Source organism: Colletes latitarsis, chromosome 9 (genome assembly GCF_051014445.1).
Source record: "Colletes latitarsis isolate SP2378_abdomen chromosome 9, iyColLati1, whole genome shotgun sequence".
NCBI lineage: Eukaryota > Metazoa > Arthropoda > Insecta > Hymenoptera > Colletidae > Colletes > Colletes latitarsis.
The window spans coordinates 31,965,894-31,984,097 of record NC_135142.1 but is presented as its reverse complement, the minus strand read 5'-3'; the positions used below and the strand labels follow the sequence as shown (position 1 = coordinate 31,984,097).

The 18,204-nt window shown below is 42.5% G+C and overlaps 1 protein-coding gene across 1 annotated transcript in view; it reads right to left on the bottom strand.

Annotated features, from left to right (window-relative positions):
• Dora (zinc finger SWIM domain-containing dorado) overlaps positions 1-14,128 on the bottom strand; it is a gene marked incomplete at its 5' end in the record, with an annotated part of 77,148 nt that extends 63,020 nt beyond the window's left edge. The window contains one exon of the mRNA XM_076773076.1: positions 13,795-14,128. Within this exon, the coding sequence (XP_076629191.1) occupies positions 13,795-14,128 (334 nt within the window). The remainder of the gene's footprint in view (positions 1-13,794) is intronic.
• Positions 14,129-18,204: the final 4,076 nt, after the last annotated feature.

The following is an 18,204-nucleotide window of genomic DNA, read 5'->3' as shown; positions in this document are numbered from 1 at the left end:
GCACCAATGTGTTATTCGAGTTATAAAATAATATTTAATACCAAGTTTCTATTCCGACAATATCGATAAATTATATTTTTATGCGTAGGTTCTGTAACGCAATGGCAGCGCTTCTCCCTCAAGTTAGTTCGACGTTTTTATTTTTAACTTCTTCCTTCTTATATTTTCCGTGGCATTTATAACATGCTTTTGTAATCCGGTCAAGTTCAAGCTGCTGTCATCGATTTTCTCCGTAACTAATTCATTGGATAACTCGGTGTATCTCGAACTATGATCCCCGAGCTTTCGAAACGAAACGAGGAATTTATTCTTCGACTTTTGTTTTACGCTCTCATCGGTAAACTAAAGTTAAGTTACGTTTCCACGCCTTGGATTATAATTTTTATAGAACTTTTACTCGTTTGAAATGTTTACCTAAATAATAAATTTTCCCATCCCCGGTTAATACCATAATTCATGCATAATGCATCGCAGTATTACGCACACATAGGCACTTAGAGCGTACGGATCCGCGTAATGTTCCAATTTTCTATTCCACTATCAGCCAATGGCTATGGATTCGATCGGAATATCCGTAAATTACGGAACAAAGGCTGCTCGGGCTCGGATGGATATGAAAGTCGACGATAGAGTAGCGATAAAAATGCGGCTGTTTTCGTTGGTAAGATCGTGCATAATGTATGACTCCATTATCCGTGATTCCGTGAACGATTAATGACATGCGAATATTTCCACGAAAAGAGAAAGAATTTATCGCACACGTACGCCGGATCAAAAAAATTTTCATACACTCTTAATTGAAATATATCACTGCACTGGAATGTATTCATTTTCTTTGCCAATTACACTGCCGAACGAATTAAAATCTTTTCACCTGTCGTAAAAAGAGCACGCTTTGGGCAAAAATACAAATGAAAAAGAAGTGAAATGATAACAAAGTCCACGTTTACGTCCGTAGTAAAATATGGAGTAATTTGTTTGAATTTCCCGCGCGTCGGTGCATCGATACGCAGCCATCAAAGAAAATGGTTACGCACACAATTACTGACCTAGGATTACGAGATGATCGATACACGCAGACAACCGAGGAAGTTACGATATAAAGCAAACGCATAATTTACAGGAAATTAAACTTTAAATAACCATAAAGCCCGTTAAGATTGATTAATTCGTTACGAGCGTACGGAGTTTATGATCGTTTTTATGTCATAAATTTACGGGTTCTCCATTGTTAGGCCAGCCTCTACGGCTCCCCGGGAAATTACAACGTCGTTCCAAAGCATAGAAGTCCGTTGTTTCGCCCGGGTAATAGGTTTCTGGAGAACTCGCCGTAAAAGCGTGCCTTAAAATGTAATTCATCGGTCGATTGCCCCACCCCTCCTCCTTTGTAACGATGATAATGGTGAATTTTTGTCCGTTGGTGTACACAACAAATTTTGGGACTGCTCGTGGTAAACAACCCCGACCGACAGGACCGGGAAGTGTCCAATTTACCTGGGGGGACTGAAATAATCGTCCCTAAAGCCTTAAAGCAGCGACTCTCAAACTATCGAATTTTCTTTTCACGCTAAAATTTGAACAAAGCATCTTTGCGTGTAGGAGAGGGAAAGATCCGACACTAGACCCTTTAGAGGCGCTACTTTCGTCTACAGTACCGAAAAGGTTAAAGGTAGGGGTGTGCGAGGTCTCGATTCTTTAATACATATGCTATCAGGCAATATAGAAAAATTGGCACTTTTACATGAAAATTCTAAATAAAATATTCTATAGTTAATTACATATCTGACATTTATTTCCTATATTCCGGTTATCATTCATTTATATTCTTTGAATTTTCGAGACTTTGCGTACCCCTAGGTAAAGGTAGAGTAAGATCGAGGGAAGAGGAGGAAATCGAAGGACAGAGATTGGGAATCGCTGGCTTAAAGTGTCGTGAACGAGTAGATGGACACATTGTGAACCGAGGAAATAATGAAAAGAATTTTTGGGCAGCCAGATCGGACGAATGGCCCGCTGTGCGACGGACTGTGCAGACTCGTGTGGTGTCACGTGCGTGAATGTTCTGGGAGGGGAAACGCTTTACCGAGTTAGAAACGTGCAACAGGAACGAGAGTACACGCATCTGTTGCCTGCCGGTAATTGCGGCAGAGGGCCAGATAGGTACGAGACGCACACGTGCGCGACGATATCCACACGAGACCGTGTACGTACGTGAGTGCATGCACACGTACACGATAATCGCGAACCGAGCCAGAAGACTAGGTGAACGGAACGAGCGAGAGAAGAGGGCTCTCGCCCTTCTCGAACAGCCAAGCTGCTCGGTAATTACGTAGGGGAGACGCTCCATTGTTCTATACTAGTTTTGTCCCAGGTAATAGGCACGTGTATGTCCGGTGGCTGCCAGGGAGAACGGTTTTATACTGGCTTCGAGGTGTCCCGCGGATCCACGGGAAAAGAACGGCTGGTTAACATTGACGTTCTAATGGAAAGATAAAGGAGATAAACGGCGCCACCTACGACACGGGCAGCATTTATTCGTGATAGACGGTGAGAAGGCAGCATAAGGCGCGCGGTACAAAAGAATAATGAACGCCATTTCAAATGCAAAGCACCACTGATATTATAGTGCGTTCGGAAATATAATTTTTTTCGACGTGTAGCTATTATGTCTCACTCGCGTTACGTGCTACGTTTCAGTTTTTTCACACTAGCTTTACGTTGCGGAATAAGGGTTTGTTACAGATCGAGAAAATAGAACCTATCGAAACTCGCGTAAATCTCCAACGAAATCTTCCTCGATAAAGAATATTTGCGTTCGCGCGAGTCCGTAAAAAGAGTATAAATCTTCGATATAGGTAGGAGCGAGCGTGGAGATAATTTTATTGCGGCTAGTATCATAAGTTACTCGTTTGGCGACCGGCCAAGCATCCTCCTTCTTTTCTCTTTTCTGCATGCGTCCCCGAAACGTTTCCATCGAGTGTCACGGAGCTAGCTAAAAATTGTCGATATCAGCGAAGACGAAAAGCTGAATAATTGCTAAAATATAAAATCAATTGCCGTGCATATTTGTTGACAGAGGTAATAGCATCGTTGACGAAAATAGGAGTGACGAAATTGTGAAATTACGTCTAACGAGGAACCGCGGGGTCCCAGATTCTGTAACAGTTCCTCCTGCGACCCAACGCGGGGTTTTCAGCATGGTTGAGCGATGGTTCAAAGGCCATTGCCCAAGGACACGTATGCATCGATGCACCATAACGAAGTTCAGTTGCTTGCATAGGTGCGCACAAGAGCACAGTTCGACCGTGACGCTCGTCAGGTTAATTGAATTTATGGCCCGATATTTCGAACGTGAGCGATTACGATCGACGATAAACCGTGCCCGTGCGAATCTCCCGCGGAGGATCCTCGTTAACGAACAGGACTTGGGGCTCGAACAACGTTGGTGATCGGTGATCCGGTTTTTCGATTCTCCAAATTCAATGCCCGCGCGCCTAGAACGGATTATCTGGGGGCCATCGAGCAACCAGAAGGACAGCCAACATCACGAGAAGCCGGATTATTGTGGAAACGACTCGGGAATAAAAATTTAATTAGAATATGCTAAGCAAGTCGTGTAAATATTAATAAAATTAAGTCGAACACTTTCGAGGGTACACATAATTATCACCATGAACTTCTCTCAAAGTTTCAGAGCGCTTTCGAAATTTTTCCAACTTTAAAACAGAATTTAATATTTCTTCTCACCATCGAGACACCGATCAATTTTGAAAATCACTCCAAGACTATCGAAAGAAATTCACTTGTAGTACCAATAACAGAAATGCAATTTATTAACCAGTCTGGGTGGAAGGATGTTAATTTAATACGAATGAACGCGTCGCGGAGAAGATATTTAAGTACGTATTTCACGTTAGCAGCCAGACTGTCTCGAAGAGCGAAGAAGTCGAAGTGAACTTGTTGGGTCTCGCGAGCGAACAGAAGTTAGTCGCGTGAAACTGCAGGGAATCGTTCAAATTCGGATCAACCCTACGGCATAAAACTTCGCGCTGTAGTGGTGAAAGTTTGGTCGTAATTTATGTGTGATAAGTCAGGCAACGTGTACCATACACCGGAAGCATATTGGAGCTACTTTCTTGCACTTTTGTTAACCATCGGTCGCAGACTGAATTGCCCAACTTCTGTGATCTACGGTGCTAGTTTCTATAGTTTTCAATTAGCTAAAACGCGTTTAAATATCGCGGAGATTCTAACGTTTCGCATAATAGAGAGTAAAAATGGAAACCAAAGAAAGAGAACGTAACTGGGACAAATTGGTTGGAAGCCTGACCCGACAGAATTTTATTCGCGTAAGCTAACAAGGATCGGCATTGAAAGCGGTACGGAATTTCTGACGGTAATCCAAGCTGAATTCCAGATATAACTTCTCGAGCGTGCTGACTGAGGCCTGATCTTTAACCCTACGAGTTCCAGACGGGGTTGGAGGAGCACATCCGACCCAGAACTTGGCCGAGGCACGGCCATGTCATAAACTCTATTCGAAATTGTTCGTATGATTGAAATAGTTCGGGCACGAATTCGCGATGCTAAATATTTTCTGTTCGTGTATCTGCGAGGCATTAATCTTCATTTGAAAAACGATCCCTCTCGCTGCTAAAATATTGGATTCACCGTTGATGGAAAGTTACTCGTCGAGATCGAAGGGAAGAATATTCGCTACGACAAGGACAACAAAAGGAACGACGATGAAAGATCAAACGCAGAAAGGAGGCGCGTCTATGGGTTTTAATCGAGAAGTCGAGAGGCTACAACGACGCAGCGCGAAATTAAACTAACGGCCTCCCCTGGAACAAATGAGCCTCTTAAGAACAGAAGGATCGTTAATGCGTGCAACATGACGATATACACCGGTGGACTCGTTTCTCTGTGGAATCTCATTAACCGGGTTGCTCGATGACTCGACGCACGTTAATACTTACACACACATTCCCACGAATCCGTATCAATCACTGTCGGGCCAGGAACTTCAAACGTTCTACGTACACGCGTGATTTATATGCACCGATACCAGTGCAAGCTACAACCCTGCGGAAACTCCGAAAAGGGAGAAAACCGATTTTCACGGCGAACGATAGGAATTTTCGTCCCGGCGTGCTTCGATGGTTGTAATCGTCGATTGCGACTTCAGAAATTAATTATAGAAATATTCGATAATTCCAAGATGCCAATAATAAAAAACCATAATTCAAAACGCGAAAAGGGGGAATGCGCGTATATTTCGGACGGTTCGTTCGTTTAACTCGACAGAAATATTTACAGTCGACAAAAACCCCGACGCAACTTCCCCCTCCGAACGCTGACCCGGATTAAATTCTCCAGGTCACTTATATTTCGATTTTATACGGAAACGTATGCGATGCTATCGGCACATGCGCGCGCACGGACATTTGCATCCGGTCAGTAATACGTTGTATATTGGGCAGCTGGAAAAATTGCACCTACAAAACTTTGCCACATTCTGAATATCTTGTTGTGTTACGAGTTCTCGGTCTCTACGACCATTAAAAAAAAAAAAGTAACGCCATCCCCCGATCCAAACAATTTTTCTACGCAAAATATTCACATTTTCCCCGTACAAACTGAACACGCGTATCGTAAAACTTCGTTACGCGTGTCTACTAATTCTCATTCCAATCCAATTACTCTTCCGCCGTGAAAAAGAAAAATTATAAAGAACCGTCTATTTTCGGGGCCGAAAATGGCCGACTGTCTCCCTTAATTTCGCGCGGGCGCGCGCCATTCGGATGCGAATTTTTCCACGCCGGAGAACGGGCATTTCCTCGCGATGAAATTATTCGAGGGAGCGTAATTAAACCCGGTGAAATACGAGCACGGCTGTAGATCACGTAAAGGTTTTATTAGCCCGGTGGAAATTTCGCGTCGATACGCCCGCGCCGCGATCATATCGCCGTCAGAATTTATATTTTACCCGTGTTACGCGATTCTGCGCGCGACGTATACGCGTGCGTTCCCGTGTGCGGAAGTGGTCGTGCACGGTCAGGTATTTGCATGCAGAGACGCGCGTCCGTGCGTGTACGCGATGCTCTTCTCCTTCCTCCGTACGTGTGCGAGAATATTTCGTATAAATCCCACGGACGCCGTTTTCGCGTGAAATTGCTCAGAGTTTCCATCAGCTTGTAACCCGTGGGTTCTGATCGTGTACTTTCATGGTTACGAGGATGCAACCTCAGGAGAATGTCCGGTTAATGAATTATACAGGAAGAAAATTGAACGTGCAAAGACTCTCATCCTGAATTACGAAAGAGTAATTTTCACAGTAGAATTCCAAGAAAGAAGCCATTCGTCGACCCTTTCGATACGGTGGGCTTGGTCATGAATACGTTACACATCGTCCTTTCGACCAATAGCGACGATCTTGGCAAATTCTAAACTAGCACAATATTTGATTCTTTGTTCAATCGTGTTAGATTAATATGTCTACTCTACGGGTTTCGTCGACGAGAGGAAAAACGAACGGGTCGGTGTCAAGAATTTTCCAGTTCCTTATCATTTTAGACCAGCAAACATCCATTAAGGAGGCAAAAAGAACCGTTCTCGCGACACAGAACCACCGCTTTTCATTCGAGATACGTTCTCATCGCGTGAACACGCACACGCGTGAGGATCTACGTAAACGTGAGGCACAACACCAGCAACATCGACCGGCAAAACCTGCCTTCCCATCGTACTCCCTCGCTCTTCATCTCTCACAACCACCCTTTGTCACCCTCGAACAACGGCCCATTTCGCCCTCTCCGGCAGTTTCGCTCGCCTTCCATCCCTTTCCGTGCTATTCCTCTTTCCGTTCTAGCCTCACGTCCAACCTCGCCCGCCGGTCGTTTCTTTTTCTACTCTCAGCAATACATCCTGCAACACTCCTGCTATTGTTTTCCCGACGTTTCGAGGGAGGGATAAAGCCGAATGAATCCGACCAGTTTTTAACCTTTTCGATATCGTGCATGTCGGGTGCTTCGTTTTGCGCGTGGACGCGAAATACCCGGGTTTCCTAAAGGAGACCAGCGATGGATGGCTGAGATAAGATGGCTGGCCAACGTTATTTTTATCATTTCAAAAGGGTTGAAATAAAAATAAGAGGCTTTTGTGCTTCGTGCACGGGCTAAAACGCAGAATGGTTGGTTACGATCGTTAGTTTTCGCATCGACGTGGACTCGTTTAAACCCGATACCGTAGAAAATTACAAAGAGACATTTCGTATCGAGGGTTGCGTGAATTCGTATCCGGTTTCGTTCCACGCACTCGCGACGGGTAGTGACTTACGGCGCACACGTGTGCTACCGATAATTGCCTCGTTCCACCGGTAGAAAATAATCTTCCGTACTGTAATTACCAAGGAAAGGGCCGATGGATATCCTTTCGCTTTCAACGTCTCGAACGAATAGGATTTCGAGGGGTACGTGATGTTAAGAACCTGTAGATACCTCTCCACGGTAATTTCATCATCCTGACGCGAGAACGAAGGCATTTAAAAGACGATGAATACTTGACTTGGTTTTAATTTTAAGTACTTGAACAGCAATTTTATTCATTTCGTACTGATATTCTATACAAGGATCACATTCCCGAAGTTGTGGTAGACACCAGCAGTAAGAATGACCCAAAAGAAAATTTCCTTGCTCCGAGACTAGAGTCTGAAGGGTCTCCCATACCCAGAGGCACATCTACCACGAAGCTAATGAAGCTTCAGCTTCGGACCCCCACGTAGAAGGGCCTCCAGGAGTTCCTTATTTGTTCATTTCTTCGTTCAACTACTATCCAGAACTATAACGTACACGTATTCTTTGCTTTTGGAAAACGGAACGGTCCGTGTAAATAACGTTTTCATTTTCTCCTAATTTCTGGTCTCACACTGAATCAACACCCAGAGTACCTGACTGCCCGCCATGAAACGTCGCGTATTAGAGACGGAAAACGGTCCTCTATTTTTCTTTAACCATTAAGACTCTCTCCAGACTTGTTCTAAGAATAGCCTGCGTAATGGCCAACGTGCCTTTCCGCCTTGCTTCCCGCATAAACATGTTTCGTCCACTTGGAGCCGAGATGTGCAACTTCTGGAAAACACCGCCATGTCTAATGCATGCCAAACACAACGTGCAGTGATTCCGTTAGAATGCAAATTTAATTCACAATGTTGTTATTTATACATACTTCGTCACGAAAGGAACGACTTTAGATTTTAGCCCGCCCATTTCTATGCAAGTTTTCCCACTTTACAGGATCAAGGCACAACTTTTCCAACATTCTTAGAATTTCTAAATATTCTTCACTAAAATACGCGTTGTTTGCATTCCGAAACATTAACATCGTCCAATCCGTACAGAAGTTATGACGTTTCAAAGATTCGCATGAAATTTCGAGGTAACATTTCTGGCCAGAAATTATATTTTCGGTAAGGAATTTTTTTCTCGAAAGTGCGTAGGAATTCGTGGGTATATCTATTGACCAAAAATGATTGTAATTGACCCCTGCAACCGAAAATAATTTTTCCAGAAGGATTTGAAATTTTTTAATTTCGTCGAAAAATTTGTCCATATCCATTCGTATATAAAGCGTTAAAGAAAACAACTTTGGAAGAAAATTGAAATTGATAAGGGAACCCGACCGTTCGCGTAAGAGTTAAATGATAACAAGTTCGCTAAAAATCGAAACTGTTATCGCGCCTCGTAACCGCGACGCTCGTGGCTGCGAGGAAAAAGCGTCTCGGCGCTGCATCGCACGTGTTTGGCCCGAGATCTCATGCTTTATGCGTTTTGCAAGCCGCGCAACAGAGGAGGGAACAAATATTCCTTTCACAACGGTGCTGGTGCATTAGTCTAATTGAAATCCGGATGGCGTGGCGCGCGTGACCGTACACTATACCGTGCTGTCACGCTTCCAAATAGGTATAGGCGTGTCATAGACGTGCACCGGGGTTGCTCACTTGGCGAGTACCGGGTGACGCGACGATGTCGTTGCATCACTCGTCACCGGTGCAGTTAATGAAATTCGAGAGGCGTCTGTTCCGCCATGACGGATCGTTCGGGCTCGACCCAACTTCTACTTCCTTTTAATTTCAGCAAGCAACATTACTACTAACTTGAAGTAAGATTTTTCTATAAAATTGAAAGACATGACCCGCTAGCCCATGAATCAGCGAATTATCCAAGCGTGTTACTAATCACGTTCTATTTCAACGTTTAAATTCGTGTGAAGTCTTAGTCATCTAATAACGAAAGGCTAAGGTCGTCTTTGTTTTATTAAATACTCTAATGTACAGGGTGTTGAAGAAACAGCTGACCAAGGGACGAAAGACGACAGGGTTGCGCGCATGGAATCGAAACAGTTAGATTTATAGAATCGACAATCCTGATTCATGGTTGTAAGAAAACGTCGTCGGATGACGATCGTTCGTGGCGACAGAAAGCGGCAAATTATGATCGCGTGACAGCACGATAGCAGATGAACGATAAACTTGAAACCGTAGACAGAATTAATAGCCGCCGCGAGTCAAATCGCCGAAGATGGATCGTGGAACGCAAGAATTGCGTCTCCGGGAACAAACGTACTTTCTAAATGCATACCCCGTTACACGCATGTATCGAGAAAGTAAAATGACGTATGCATACATGTACTTTCTCTGCGAGGCTGTAATCTCTGCGTCGATTCTACACAGTTTCAAAAAATAGACTGTATTTTGGTATAAAGCGTGCTAAAGCGTCTCATTTTAAAAACAAAGTAACCGCGCTGTATCGTCGAATGAAAAAGTGTCGGAAACGTTGCTTTATAGGATGCCCCGTGGATCGAAGAAAACGTTTAAAAACGACGCTCCCGCGCTCCCTGCCACTTATTAACGGTAAATTAAAGCGCAACGTGCACGGAGTATTATTTTTCCAGCGTCATAAATGGACCGGTTCTAAAAATACCCGCATGGTTTTGTGGTACGACCGTTAAAACCGCCATCGTCTTGAAATATCCGTTCGAGTGTATTAACACTTTAAGGATCACGCGTAACTGCATACCACGGGAATCTACCCGCCTGACAAAATTCTTTCGAATAAAACGGTAAAAATAACTTTGTACGAGCTCCCGATAAAAAGGAAAATGTTTACGCGGAACCTTCTCGGATAAAAATTGAATGGAATCGCCGACGTTCCGTTCGTTCGAGTTATCGTTAACTCGCTCGATTCGAGTGATCGATCCCCGTAAAAAAAAATTGTTTGCCGTAATAAAATCCTGCGGCGTCGTAGGCGCTCGAAAACTCCGGGCGAAGCGACCGTTTACGCGCGTAAACGAGAGCGAGCACGATTCGTTTTCCTCGTCCCTTCCATTCTCCGTTTAGTCTTTTTCTCGGCCTTGATCGCTTCGCCATGGAGCAAGGACCGTGGCGAAAAAGGAATGGAGCATACGCGGGAAAAGAAGCGAGGATGGAGCGAAATCTCTCTTACCCTGTTCGAGGCTGGTTACACAGAGAAAGATGTGTTGTGCATGCGATGCACGAACGTGTGCATAAAGTTCACTGTTTCGCGTGTATGTATAAGTAGGGAATGATTCGAGACGGCCACGCTCTCGTATCGCTCCAAATCGTTCGTCCCGATTGGAAAGTCTGTTTTGCAGTGACTTCCAAGTTGGATCGAGGAACAGCCATAGTTCGAGGCTCTTTACAAAATTGTGAAGACAAAAAGATGTTGTTCCCTGGCCAAGCCGTTCAATTTTTAGAACGTATACAAACGCGACTGGTATACTTCTGTAGAAACAATTCCACTTTTTCTCTTATATTATATTACGAATACCAAACACCATCGTTTTATCCTAAAATGTACACAATCAGCTTTTACATATTACGTGCGGAAGAGAGCAAAAATTTGATTGAAAGTTGGACAATATATACTCTGGAATCTAGTTGTTTTTGTATGCCAAAGAACGTCTAAAGAGTCTAAATATTGAGGAACTTTAATTTTTGCGACTTTTATTTTTTAGCAAAAACTGAATAAACACATGTCGAATGCGTTATAGCACACAAGAAATTAATTATGTATAGACGAAGGCACGATAAAACGGTTTGACGTAGGAAAATCCGAATGACGATCGAACGATTTCATCACTTCGATAATATCGTTGATTAATAATGCTTCATTAGCTACGATTACTAATAAACTAAATAGTATGAGAGCACGAAAAAACCGAATACACGTATATACGAACGAAAATAGCTGGTATTATAAACTGCATCATAATGCATTGGGTTTCTTCGTATTAACCTTTTAGTTATTCGTTCACATTAAAAATAATTTAAAGATTGCGTGAACCCCGGACGAATCGAGTTTTTGCATCTTTTATAGATCGCTGTTGCGGTAAATAAATTGGCCCGTGGCTTCACGGTCCGACGCCTAAAGTGCAACCATACAGCAAATTATTATCGTAAGGTGTAATATAAACTCGCGAACAACGGTAAGAGTGCAATTTGCGTTGCATGCGTTCTTACGTTGGCCACGTGCCAACTAAATTACAGTAACAAAGAGAAATTTGAATCGTCCATTTAAACGCCTCGAACATTCTTCTGCGCCTTGAAGAGGACAAGAAATCGACCCTTTAACTATCGTAAAGATATTAGAACCGAAGAAAGTAATGTGTTTAATGCAATGTATAGTACAGTATAATCCATCTGTTCGCTAATCGGACACGTTCAGTAACTCGACACTCGACGGCGGCTAGCGTTTCAACTTATCAATATAGAACAATGCGTTTACTTTCATCGTAAAAACAACTCATTCATTCGTCCATCCCTTCAGTATTCTGTCATCCTTCGTTTCGATGAATTTTGATCGCTTAATGACCATATATATTTTCTAAACGTAAGTGACAACTAGCGTACTGAAATATATTACGTATAAATAAATCTGCATTTCCATTTCAAACTTTCTCTATTCGAGTTTAAATATGGTTTAATATAATTTTGTTTTGCACGAATTATTGAAACATATAAACGACGAGTATTATCAATTATGCCTGATGATTTATTCACTAATAATAGCGTTTATGTATCTCTGATACGCAAAAGTATCGTACAAATAAGATAGTGTTATTTCTATAATTGCGTAGCACGTTTAATACTGGTTATTTTCAATAATCCGACAGTGCTCCGATTCCATATGTGTCAGACCACCGAGTTTGTACTATATAGAACGCTGATGGTTCATTATTCAAATGAATAATGCACCATCAGAAACCTAACTGCGTCTAAGGCAAGGTTTGCTGTATTAGCCTTGCTGACGAGGCCATTAGCATCGCCTGGACGAACCGTCGAAAAATTTTCATTTTTCTAACTGAATATTATCTGGTCAAACAATGGTATAAATCAATTAAATGATTCATACGTATCGAAAACATGGTTGTGCTCCCCTATCAACCCCTCCAATTATTATCTTGACCAGTGTCGCGCGTCTATCGAAGATGTTTCCAACGTAAATATTACGATAACGTTTCAAAGAACGTATGAATGAAAAACGTGAAATCAGATGACGCACAACGTTTCGAAGAACAAGGAAAATTAACGAGTCTAAGAACCCGAAAGCGATTCACGGAATTTCTGAACTCACGGTCGTCGAAGACGGAGGAGTCGTAAGAACGAATCAACTGGCAAGAACGTGACGATGCATCAGGAAGATGGGAAATCATTAACCTTGCCCGTTCGTGCCAACGGGCCATGGAATTTGTATGCGTCATACGCCTTACTGGTACCTTAAGCGACACTTAAAGAGACACGAGAATTACAACGCATCGCTACACGCCTATCACGCGGACCCAGTAACAATGCATACCTCTTAGCTGCCGAAGATAATGGACCTCCTGCATCAGATCAGTCAACATGTCGCCGAGCCGACGATTAAGCCGGCATATCAAAGCGGTTAATGGAAATTGAACGTACAGAATGGATTTATGCAGAACGAGCGTTCGCCATGGTGGAACTAATTTCGTGTACCACCGCCATTTCCCTACGTAATAAATATCACTTACCCACCATTCGTTCCGATGGCCTTCGATTACGCTAAGAGCACCCCGGAACCGCTTATTATTCGTTTTTTATTCGACAATTTCGGTTTCGACAATTTTTAAATGCTATTTATCAACCCCTCAGCGTACAATTTAATTACTAGTAACGTTAACAAGGATGAACAGATACAGAAAACATAGTTTAATAACTTTTCCATTGGCTTCAGAGTCTAAGTGCCATGGGGCACCTTGTATGTTTGGCGGGCCGAAAGCCATAGCGATGTAAGTCACATTTTAGCTGTTCTGCGTAAAATAATGTTTTGTATTCGTTGTTTAAAAAAAATCCAGACATATACTGACGTTACAGAAACACTTGTACGAACTCAGAAACGTGTTACAACATGTTTGTATATAAAAATTGAATCTTGGAGTGAAATAACCATTATGGTTCGAAATGCTTTGCTAACTTTGTTTAACGACCAAAAAAAATTTCGCCATTTCTCGGCAAAGTATGAACTTACAAGTAAATCGATTTTTATGATAAACAGAAGACAGCATGAAGGTTTCCATTCCAGTGTTGACTAAAAATTCGAAGAATTTGGACTTACGCCGCTATGGCTCTCAACCTGCCATTTGTTTATGAATGAAACTAGGTCACGTGACGAACACGTACCACCTTGACAAAGGAATAAATTACGAAGGGGGGGAGGAAGCAGGTCCCCAAGATAATTCGTTGCAAAGACTCACCTTCCAAAGTTTTCTTGGCGGTGCCGAAACCGGCAGGGGGTCGTCGCCATCCCCTCCAGTTGTTGCACAGCGACTCGGGCTCGCTGCTCCAGCTGCACAAGGAATCCTCTTCGAAGCGGTCGGAGTCGTCGAAGGAGTAACGATCGGTCTCCTCCCACTCGAGTATCTGTGGTTGACCGGTGGCGTGTTCCCCGGCCCCGGGTCCGGAGGACACAGCAGCCGGCCCTGTGCCTCTGGTCCCGCCGCCATCGCCGCCGCGCCTGCCGCCGCCGCTACCACCCACCACCACGTGAGACCGAGCCAGATTGCCCGCCAGTTTTAATTGTCGTACGAATCAGCACGCGCGACACTACGGGCCACTGCGCCCTCGACGACCACCGTGTGCTCCGTCGACGGCCCCTCCGCGATCACGAACCGACGACACCCGCCGCCGTCTCTCACGAGTCGAGCCACCGTTCAACGTGCGAACCCTTCACCCTTGTTCCCCACGAATCGCCGCCTGTTGGGACAACATTCTCGAGATTATTCAATGATACACATAGGGCAAAGTGACCAGACCTCGCGCGAGACTGACCCGGATTTCGACTATTTGTCGCGCATTGAAAACTGCCCCGAAAACTTGATCAAGTTCGTGAGAATACAGGGTGTTCGGTAACTGGAGGCACAAACGAAAAGGGGGAGATTCTACATGAAAAAATAAGTCTAAAACATAGAATAACAATTTTTCATGCGAGACTTTGTTTTCGAGAAAATCGACTTTGAATTTTCGCCGGGTATGCATGCACTTAACCATGTCTTGTTATAGCGGATCTCGCTATAGATGATTGTCTCGATGGGTATTATTGCAATTTAAGTTTAAGTTAATAAAGAATTCCATGACACTGGAAGTGTTTATCAACATAAACTTCAATCGAGACAATGATCTATATTCTCTCTTTTCGCTTGTACCACCAATTACCAAATACCCTGTATATGCAGGTGAAAAAAGCAGGAATAAGGCCTGTCCCGCGTTTCAGAACGATACATCTGGTCACTTTTAACTTTAGTTTTAATGTAGCAGTATTTTTATACATTGTCAAAGTCACGTAACGTTTTAGAACTTGGAAAGTATAGCTAACTAAACCATAGAGTCCATAGAGTACAAGCAACACGTATGATTAATTTTAAATCGTGAACAGTAAGACTACTCTCGTACATGCGACCACGAGCGAGTAAATAAGACTTTATTTTGGGGAATAAATTAATAATATGAGAATCCCAAGTTTTGTTCATACACAACTGAAATCTCAGAGCAAGGTTTTCCAAAGTATTTCCCCAAATACAAAATATTACAAATGGTACACAAAACAAATTTGCATGCAATGGTCCTGTAAGATTCTATTCGTTAAAAATACAATGTACTAAAAATGTGTTACAAAATTTGTGATAAGAGCATATTTATCATTTGTTTGTACGATGCAAATGAGTTAAATGAAGGCAAAATAATACACGGTGGAAAGTTTGAATAACCCCTATTCTGGAGAACGGTTACCCGGTTATATTTGGAGCACTTTTAATAGATATGAAATTTGTCGATTGAACTCTGATTTGGGTCCATGGTGGGGTAATTGGTAAATCCGAACGTACGCCTCTAACCACCGTTTTACCACCGCCAACACGGCGCCCGATATTTCCCCTCTATTATACCGCTGCCCACCAGAGACAGCTACGACACCCGCCACTTTTAATTGCACCTCGAATCAGTGCACGCAACATTACAATAACAACCACAATTGCAAACGAGTCTCTTTTATATTCGAAGAAAATCCTTTCCTTTTATTTCAATCTACCATCAGATATATTCAACATTTTGTTGAAAAAAGATAAAAAGAACAGTTTGCTAAAAGAAAAGCAATAAAACAATATTTGAAAAATTATATCGTTGATCGAACTTGAATAATGGTTACATTTTCGGACACTATTTATTATCATTGTTACTCCCATGCTTGCATCGCGAGGCTACAAGGTCACCCTTCACTTTCGTATTTTGTTATTCGATTTTCCTCACTTATAGAGGATAAATTTAAACCGAGCTTATATCGTCAATATCAACGAAAAATGCATACTTCTTAACGCGTTAACGACTAAAGTGAATGTAAGTAAACAGTTCACCTGGAACAAATTTCTGTTTTGTAAATCGAACGACACCGTTGCTAATGTATCGAGCATACAAATAGCAAGTAAAACTGTAGCACAAAATAACGGTGAAGCGAGACGTAACGTTTTTTCTGCAACAATTTATTTTCACACGTAAGAGCGAAAGTGTAATAATACTGCGATCGTAACTACTTTAATATGACAAATTAAAATCAACAAATCCCGTACGCGGTACACAAGAGTATGAAAAACCATCGCGCATACCTGAGAAAAAGTTAAACTTTTCGCTAAGCGAAGTAAAACAGAAACAGCTGATTTCACGTCGCTATAATGTTTGAAGAAGCGTATTGATTTTTCTGCCGCGAAAGGAGAACCTCTTTTATATTTCGCGCAAATCGCGAGCGAACTCCAAAACGAAAAGCATCGAGCACGCGACCGCGATGAATACGAATGTACGACACAAAAACTAATGACGACGTTGCCAGAGAAGATTATGTATAACGGCGAATGTCAAACGGACAGCGTGCCGTTCAGGTTAGGTTAGGTTCGAGCCACGAGAGAACAAGAAAAATTTGAAACAGGGACGAATATCAGAGACGGGGGATGAAGACACAAGGACTTTGGCGGGTCGACAGACTCATGTCAAGAACGTGCGACGACCCTCCGACCCCATGAAAAGGGGAGGCAACCCCTCTCTTTTCTTACATCTATCGCCTAGTATGTCTCACTGTTCCACCTTTCACACCTTTTGTTCACGTATATTCTACCGTTTTCCTGCTTACCTCACCCTCTCTAACGAGTTTACCGTTCTGTCACTGGTGCACTTCACACCCCTCCTTCCTTCACCTACTACTACACTACTACTACACTCTAGCACCACCGAACGAACAGTACGAAACCAGAACAGAATGGGGAGTACACAAACATATATTATATGTATACACACATGCACACATAGAACGGCGCACTCGACAACAGAGTAGGACAGCTGAGCCACCAGTGCCCCACCAATTTTATGTAAGAGACATTTTACACTGTGTCCGCGATACCTTCCGCGAAGGTTTAGCCCGGCACGGGCACGTGAGAACTTATGCTACTTTACGTAGGAATTACGCACTACCACTGCACTAGCTCGAAACTCCAGCTAGCCTACCCCATCGACGACAACAATAAATATGGCGAGCGAACTTCCTCCTGCGCCTCGCTGCTACGACTGCCGACTGACCGCCAGGTGGCGACCGGGACGCCATCCCGACTACCCCTACCATCGCTCAGTTCGTTCTTGCTTCGGCTATTCTCGTTCAACTTCGTAATTTCTGCCAGATACTTTCGCGGCTTTTAATGGAATTATAGACAATTTCGCTGAAAAAAGTATACTTTTTTAAAATACCCGTCAATGATTAAACGATGTCAATTAAAATTATAATATCGTTTGTTTTCTTGATTCTCTTCAATTTTGCAATGATAATGATGCGTAGAAGAGAAGCAGATATATCTGACTTCTGAACAATTGGATACATGTATGCTTATCAATGTATTTGAGTTGCACAAAGCGGAAAGCTAATTCCTGTATACTATACTTTGTATCTCCAATAGAATAACAAAGTGCATTTATAACCTTTCAAACGTTATGCTCTAAATCTGTCTTATCGTGTTCTTCCCAATTGCTTCTAAAAAAATATAAATTTAATACGAAAGAAACCTTGAATAGTTTTTCACATTTACTTAACATTCCTCTTTATAAACTAGTCGCTTATACTGTACAACATCTCCCTTCGAGTTAAACAATTTTTGTATTTATATTCTCGAACTTCACATATGTATAAACGCACAACTCACTTTACAAGAATCGCTTTTGTAATATTCATTGTCTCCATCAGATGTCGCCATTATGCTGGGCATGGATCCGCGCGGTTTCAAATTACTTTAACGAAACATCAACGATATTTAATTGGGTCGATGTAAATGAATCATTCTGTTTATAAAATCATGGAGAAAAAAAGATCTTCATGTATAGAATATACACTACAGGTTAAGAATATATTTACAATTTAACTAACGATTCTGACGACACACGCAAAGAACAGTTATTATGCTTTCTCACTGATCAAAAGTAATTACAAATCACTGTGATTAAGAACAAACGTGATCGAATTACTCGTAATTCACAAATAGAAATTCTAGTCATCTCCATAGAAATCGGAAGCGGGTCAAGAACTAGTTAGAGAGTTGAAGGTTAAGTGTGTCCCTCTATCGACGACCAAGGGAGCTATC